This window comes from Microtus ochrogaster, unplaced genomic scaffold (genome assembly GCF_000317375.1).
Source record: "Microtus ochrogaster isolate Prairie Vole_2 unplaced genomic scaffold, MicOch1.0 UNK31, whole genome shotgun sequence".
NCBI lineage: Eukaryota > Metazoa > Chordata > Mammalia > Rodentia > Cricetidae > Microtus > Microtus ochrogaster.
In genome coordinates this window covers 456,270-464,608 of record NW_004949129.1, presented here as the reverse complement: position 1 = coordinate 464,608, position 8,339 = coordinate 456,270, and the positions used below count along the sequence as shown (strand labels likewise).

General features: G+C 44.7%; 1 protein-coding gene across 1 annotated transcript; it reads right to left on the bottom strand.

Moving 5' to 3' along the window:
- Positions 1 to 1,642: 1,642 nt before the first annotated feature.
- Positions 1,643 to 2,662, bottom strand: LOC106144370 (keratin-associated protein 29-1). The gene has a single exon (XM_013354134.1). It carries the CDS (start codon positions 2,660 to 2,662, stop codon positions 1,643 to 1,645), a length of 1,020 nt encoding a protein of 339 aa, XP_013209588.1.
- Between the last annotated feature and the right edge of the window lie 5,677 nt (positions 2,663 to 8,339).

Genomic DNA, 8,339 nt, shown 5'->3' with positions numbered 1-8,339 from the left:
GACATATGGCAACCCAACGTGGTACAGCTTACAACAGAACATTAAGTAAATGACTGTAAAAAGACTCAGCCAAGCAGTAGTGGTGCATGCCTTTAATCTCATCACTCAGGAGTCAGAGCCAGGCAGATCTCTGGGTTCCAGGACAACCTGGTCTTTAGAGCAAGTTCCAGGACAGTCAGGGCTACACAGAGAAATCCTGTGTCTTAGTTGAAGTTTCTATTGCTGTAAAAATACACCATGGCCACAGCAACTCTTATGAAGGGAAACGTTTAATTGGGGTGGCTCTCTTGCAGCTTGGAGGTTTAGTCCATTTTCATCATGGCAGGAATCAAGGTATTATGCAGGCAGACATGGTGTTGGAGAAGGAGCCGAAAGTTCTACATCTTGCAGGCAACAGGAAGTGATCTGTCTCACTGGGTGTCGCTTGAGCATATATGACACTGCAAAGCCCACCTCCAGAGTGATGTAATTCTTCAAACCAGGTCACACCTCTTAATAGTGTCACCCCCTTCGGAGGCCATTTGTTTTCAAACTACTGCACCCTGTCTCAGACAAAAACAAACAAGCACACCTACTATTAAGTGAATTAGCCTTAAACTGTCCTCCATGACCAATATCTCAGATTTATTTACTTATTTATATGTGGGTGAGGTTAATCTGGTTTGGGTTGGTGTAGCCCAAGGTGATCTGGAATTTGTTGTGTATCTGAAGATGACATTGAACTACCATTTCTCCTCACAGGTGCTGGGACCGGAAGTATGCACCACCGCGCCTGGTTTACGAGGTGCTCTGGATCTTACCCAGGGCTTCATGCATGCCAGGCAAGCACCGTATCAACTCAGCTGCATCCCCGGTCGGTTCAGTTATTTTTGTGACAGGATCTCCTCTGTACCCTGGGCAGCCTGGAACTCACTATCCTCTTAGCCTGCGGGGTGCCAGGTTTAAAGGCATGAGGCTCCATACTCATCCCCTAAGTTTATGCTAACCTATAGCTTTCCCGAATTATCTCTGTCTTGGGTTTTTCAATTCCACTCATTATGGGGAAACTGAGGCCACTCAGTTCCAAAGAGTTCTTGGTGGTGAAGAGTTCAGAAACCAGATAATTACTTATCCTTCCTCCCAGCTTGAGCATCTATAGTTCCGACACCTGCTACCCACGCAGATCAATGCAGACCCACTAGCCAGAGGGCTCAGCGTCACTGTATTCAAACGTGACCTAAATGAAATCCTAGTAGGAATACAGTGTGGAAAAGAATAAAAGCAGTCTATAAGTCTTAATCACTATACTTAACCACTCACATTTATTAGCAGTTGGTAGCAAAAGCATCTCCAGAAAGACCAGGCAAAAACAAAAGAAAGGAGAATCGGGGAGAAGGCTTTGCTGACGTGAAATGAACTGACATCAGGAAATGTATGCTGTAGAGCAGACCATGCCTGCTGACACGTCATCCTGGGGGAAGAAGATCTCCTCAGAGCTGACAAGCTCTCTCCTCAGAGAACAGGCGGTAGCATCTGCGCAGGGCTGGAGGCAGGCACCCACAGGATGGCTCCACACTTGTGGACTGTAGCACATTCTCAGAAGAGCTGTGAGTGTCCCGTCAGGAAGACTGGCCCCAAAGAGGCTGGAGTCTCAGCTAGGTTGTCAGGAAGTGGACACGCTGGTGCCCCCTTGGCACACATTTGGAGAAGTTGGTGGACAGCAACCGGGGCCACTGCAGGAAGGTTTGCCTAAACCAGTCACACAGCAAGGAGGCAGGCAAGAAGGAGACGGGCAGCCGCTCTGATGGGAAGTGGGTCCACCACAAAATGGCCGGCCAGCACATGAAGCAGATTTACTGTTGCTCTTGACACAACAGGGGGACTGGCAGGTAACCACTGGCTGACAGATAAAGGCGACTGAAGGTGCTGGTGGACAGGGATGTGGCTGGCAAGAGGACATACAACAAGTTTGACAGCAAGAACTGAGCATGCAAGTTAATGGCTGGCAGGAGAGAGGCATGCAGGGAGCTGACTGGCAGGACTCGAGAAGATAGCAGATAGGTTGATAATAAACTGACTTGCAGAGCTGACATTCACCTTTAATGGGGTGATGCGACCCTCCTTGGCAGCAGGTTGGTTGGCACGAACCAGCCTCACAACTAGCTGGTAGGCACGGGGTTTCAGCGCAGGGAGTTGCTTCAGAGCAGGGTGGCTGGCAGGATCCATCATCATAGTAGGCTGATGTGTCACAGGCTGTCTGGCATGACCCTGGTGTGCAGGCAAGTCTCCGGCCAGAGCTCTGCTGGCAGGGGCTGTTATCGCCGCACGACGTGTGACATCCAGCAGATTCCAAACAAGAGGGCTGGCATGGGGCAGCTGGAAGAGGAGTCCCACCCGTGTTGGGTGCACAGCAGGCCGTGGGTGAGCCTATGGGTTGGCAAACAAAACCCACACAGGAAGTCTCTGGAAAGCAGGTAGATGGACAAGAAACAGGTGCAGAGATAACTGGGGCACTGTTGGGTAGTTCGCAGTTTTCTTGATGTGTAACCAGTTGCCACGTCCTACTCTGGCAGGAGCTGGGCAGACGGATAGCATTTCTAATGCTGCCAGCAATGGAGCATGTGGAGATGATGGGCACAGATGAGACAGTCTCGGGATTTCCAGGAGAGTGACTGTCTGTCATGGTGTCGCAGCGAGCCTGGCTGGGAAGCTGCACGCTCAGTCTGAGTTTGTAAAAGCATCTTATCCCAAGGGGATTTTATAGTCCTTCCCTGGGGTGTTGGCACTGCCCACAGCATCTTTCCCTGTTATTATGTTTATTCATTTGCATATAAACATCGGATTGTGCTGCAGGAGATGGGGAAGATGCCCCACTTAAAAATAGAAAACATGCCTGCTGAGCTGGGAGTTTTCTTTGCCGAATTTGAATGCACAGATGCCACCATGGAATGAGCTGTCTCTTTTAAAGGTTGTTCCCCAGCCTCACCAAAGCAGGCTTTTCCTCACTACCCTCTCATCAGCAGGCTTCCTCCAAGCTGAAGCAGCTCTTCCTCCAGGATGTGGTCCTGTGCCATTAGGACCATGGGAAGCACTGATGATGATACTGAGGGAGAGATGTGATAGCAAAGATGGAGAGCAGACAGTGAGTCAGTAGACCCCAAGAATATTTCAATGTGCCCCCCTCTCTTTAGAATCTTAACTTTCAAATGGCTGCCAACAATTAAGAGCTGTAATAGCGTCCATTTTCTGTACACTTACCATATACAGTCGGCCCCTTGGCCGCATTTTCGTTTATCCTTAGCTAGTAAGTAGACTTGGCATCTCTATTTTAAAAGCAGCAAAGAAAACTCAGAGTTTAAATTATGATTAAAGCAAAATTCAAATCCAGAGTGAATATTCCCCAAAAAAACTCTCTGTTCAATTGGATCTCCCTGGGAGGTGCAGAGAAGTGGACTCATACTGTGGGGGCCTGGGGTGGGGGCAGTATTCACGCAGCAGGGCTGGCCCAAAAGCAGCTTGTGCAGGCCCTGTGACGGGGCCATCTCCCCACTGCAGTGTGATGCTGACTGAGCCAAATGAGTAGAATGTTTTTCTCTATTTAGTTATACACCCAAAATTAATCTTTTCATTTGGAAATTTAAAATATAAACATTTAGTCAAACATGGCAGACTACCCCTATAATTCCGATATTTGGGAAGCTGAAGCAGAAGGATTGCTGTGAGTTCAAGCCCAGTATGGATTGCATAGTGAGTTCCATGTCAGTCTGAATTAGTGTATGAGACACTTCTTAACTACTTCTGGGGAAGAAAAATAAACCTTCAAATATTTCATGAAGGAGTATTAACTCATAAGATGGAGGTCAACAACAGAAATACCAGGTCATCTCCATAAGGCCTTTTAAAGGTCAAGCAATCTCTTCCAAGAAGAATTTGTGATGCTCTCTCTAGACCTGTCTCTTTTCCTCTAGACTCAACTGGGTACCGCACCACCAACTGATTCCAGCATCCCGCAAAGCGCACCCCCTGGCCTGGTTCCTGCTGGAGGCGGGTGATGGAATGCAAAGATGACAGTGTGGAATGGCAGGCAGGACTAGTCTTGACTTCTGGCTTTGCAGCTCAATCTGTGGAACAGGTTCACTCATTACCCACATCTTCAAAGTATCGAGACATCATTAACTACCTTGACGGCTCTTAGGTTAGCTCAGCCACATCAGAAACAGTTGGAACTGCTGAAGATTCTGGAGAGAGCTTGGCAAAGGAGCAGCTGTGAAATCATGTCTTATTGAGATCCCCTCTTTACACTCTGTTTTAAAAGACGAGAAACTCCTAATGAGAGTCATTGTCTGGAAGACATTCACCCTTGTCATTTAAGAGCCCTTCTCCATCACTGTCTTTCCCCATCGCAGCAAGGATGGTTCCTGGCACCTTCCTTGGCATGTTTCTCACATTGTCATCTTTAAAACTGCAGGCATCGTGCAGCCCTATAATTCTCATGCTTGGGAAGCTGAGGAATATGTTTTATTCTGGAATGTGTTTACCCCAAACTTCTTCATCCTCCCAAGAGAAATGCATTTAGTCTCACCAAATAAGTCAACCAACTAGAAAATGTAAAAATATTGGAAAAACAACATGAATTTCAACTTGAAAATGAAATTCTGTGCAGAAACACACCAATTGTACTGATAGAAAATGGAGCTTTCATCTATTTTTCCTCTCAGTGATTCTGCTTTTCTTTCCTTTCCTTTAAAAAAAAATACCCCAATTGAGAAATTTTTATTTTCAATCAACTTAATGTGATTGAAGACATCTACAATGCCATTCAAAGACATTTCATGACTACATCAAGAAATACAATGAGGGGGCTAGAGAGAAGACTCTGTGCTTAGGAGTGCTGGCTACACAACCATAAGGACCAGAGTTCAGATGCCACATTAAAAGTTAGACATGGCTATGGGTGCCCCAACCTGGTTAGAGTCTGAGACAGAAGAATTGCTAGTATTTGTTGGTTGCCAGCCCCGCTTCGGTGAGAGTCCTTGTGTCAAGAACGTAAGTCAGAGAGTGATGGAGTAGGACAAGTGAAGTCCTCTCCTGCCCGCAGAGCACACTCACACTGTTGTAGGAGCTGCGGGCTGCGTTCCTGCCTCCCCTGCTCCTGGCCGCCTGGCTAGCTTATGCCCCGAAATAACAACACACAAAGTATATTCTTTTAAACACTGCTTGGCCCATTATATCTAGCCTCTTCTCGGCTAACTCTCGCACCTGGACTAGCCCATTTCTAATAATGTGTGTAGCACTCCAAGGTGCGCTTACCAGGAAGATTCTAGCCTACGTCCATCCTGGGTCGGAGCTTCATCGCGTGTGCCCCCCGAGAGCTGAGCTATGGCGTCTGTCTGAGGTGTCTTACCTCACTTCCTCTTCCTCCCAGCATTCTGTTCTGTTTACTCCTCCCATCTATGTTTTAACCTATGAGGCCAAGCGGTTTCTTTATTACTTAACCAATGACCTTCCTCCATCATCACACCTGCACACACACCCAACACCTGCACACACACAGGCATGTAAACTATTCATAATCTCTGTCTTTCTCTCTTTCTGTCTCTCAATCTCATATAGTGATCAATTATAATTTTTAAAAAAACAGACTTTGGACTCAACATTAAGTTTAAATAATTTATGTTCCTTACTAGCTGTAACTACCCTGAATGAATATATATAGATATTCATATGTGTGTGTATTTATATGTGTATGTATATCCGTATATATGTGTGTGTGTATATATGTATGTATATGGATGGATTGTTTTATACTTTAGAAACACATATGATCATCTAGGGGTTATTTAAATCAATTAGCATCATTATTAGGGGTCATCAGTGTTATTGCATATAGCTATCTTCCATTTATTTTCACTGAAGCATAATAGTTCATTGTGTTGATTAAACCACATTTAATTTGTCTCTTCATTAGCACTTGGATTGTTCAGCCTTCAGATGTTTCATCATATACATAGAGGAGAAACAGGGCAGGGAGAAATCTCACCTTGGAGATTAATGGTGAAGTACATGAAACACTAAGTCTTGTGCCTAGCACAGAGAATGAAAACCCTGCTCTTCTGACTTTGGAAGGAAAAAGATTAAATCCTAATGTCCTGTTATGACAATAACTCTACCACTCATGTGCAGAAAAGTCTTGCTATTGACTTTCTCCCTCTGACATCATCTAATCTACCAATTTTCCAATGGCTGATTCCATGACTCTCTGGGGATGTCTGGCAACATCTGGATAGTAAAGGACCAGAAATCATGCTTAATGATATCCAAGACTCCTCAGCAAATGACTATCTCACCCAAATGCCAAGAGTGACAAAGCTAAGAAACCCTGGTCTGTCCTCCTCCTATGCCTATGATTGTTCAAGTTAGACCTAGAGAACAGGAGACCATGCTCCATTCTGTGTGCAAAGGATGTAACTGCTTTGAAGGGACTCTGTGCCTAAAGATGTGGGAAGTGACATTTAAATAACAAGTGTCACTGAGGCAGCAAACTACACAGGAGAAAGACTGAGCTAGTGACCTAGGCCAGAGCAGGCCTGAGGCAGTGAACTCCACAAGAGCAGGTACAGGGGAGCAACTGTTGAGCAAGTGGTCCAGAAACAGAGACCTCTGCTGGTCTGGGAATGAATCTGGGACTTCTGAGTGAGTGGACCTGAGTCAGGACCCCTGCAAGTCCAAGCATGAGTCTGGGACCTCTGAGTAACTAGACCTGAAACAGGACCTCTGCCTGTCTGGGCATTAGTCTGGGACTTCTAAGGGAGTAAGCAGAAACCAGAGACCTCTGCGTGTCCAGGCATGAGTCTGGGACCTCTGAGGGAGTAGGCCTGAGCCAGGTCCTCTGTGGATCAGGGAGCACCCAAGTCGGGCACCTCTCAAGGAATATATCAGAGTCAGAGACCTTTGCAGGACCAGCCCCAAGCCAGGGACCTGTGCAACAGCAGGAGCAGATCCAGACCAGGGACATTTACCCAAACAGGTCTGAGCTGGTATCCTAGGTCAGAGCAGGCCTGAGACAGCAAACTCCCCAGGAGTGCTGAGCGATCTCCAGGAACACAGAGTGACTAACAGGGTAACTGGAACTGTGGTACTGTTCCACCATGAGGAACAACCATCTGAGCCTCGGATCCACTGGCACCTGGAAGATTAATCACCAGAGTCACAGACAGCCCCAACTATACCAATTAGAGGAAAAGATGAGTAGACAAGGTAAGAACACAGGCAAAACCACAAAGAGCAATGTGACACCAGTAAAATGAAGTGATCCTATAACAGCAAGACTTGAACAATCAAATATAGATCAAGCAAAAGAAAATAACCGAAAAAAAAATAACTTCAGGAGAATGATTGAGGCTCTTAAAGAGTAAATGAGAAATTCCCTCAAAGAAATGGAGAAAAAGACAAAAAAGTTGGATGACATCAACAAATCTCTTAAGGAAAACCAAGAAAAAGCAATCAAACATATGAAAAAAACTATTCAAGACTTGAAAACTGAAATAGAGACAATAAAGAAAACAAAGCCGAGGGAATTATAGAAACAGAAATTATGAGAAAACAACCAGGAACCACAAATGTAAGCTTAAACAGCAGAATACAAGAGATGGAAGAGAGAATCTCAAGTGCTTAAGATACGATAAGGGAAATATAAGCTCATCAGTCAAAGAAAACATTAAATATAATAAAAGTTTAACACAAAATATCCAGGAAATATGAGACACCATAAAAAGACAAAACCTAAGAAGAATGGGTATAGAAAAATGAGAGGAGCACAGAAAATATATTTAACAAAATCATAGAAGAAAACATTCCCAACCTAAAAAAAGATATGCCTATGAAGATACAAAAAAAACATACAGAACACAAAATAGATTGGATCAAAAAACAAAGTCCCTTCACAAAATAATAATCAGAACACTAAACATACAGAATAAAGAATGAATATTGAGAGCTGCAAAAGAAAAGGCTAAGTAACGTATAAAGGCAGACCTATCAGAATTACACTTGACTTCTAAATGGAGACAATGAAAGTCAGAAAGTCCTGGTCAAAGGTTATGCAGATATTAAGAGACTGCAGATGCCCAGCCCAGACAACTATACCCAGCAAAACTTTCAATCACCATAGAAGGACAAAACAAGATATTCCTTGACAGAAGCAGATTTAACCAGTACCTAGTCACAAACCCAGCCCTACATAAAGTACTAGAAGAAAAACTCCAACCCAAGGAAGTAGTTACATCAACAAAAACACAGACAATTGATGATATCACAGCAGCAAATCCCAAAGAAGGGAAAAAACACACAAATAAACATCA

Excerpts from the sequence above, each read along its gene's own strand:
- LOC106144370 (XM_013354134.1), bottom strand. The coding sequence starts at position 2,662 with ATGACAGACAGTCACTCTCCTGGAAATCCCGAGACTGTCTCATCTGTG.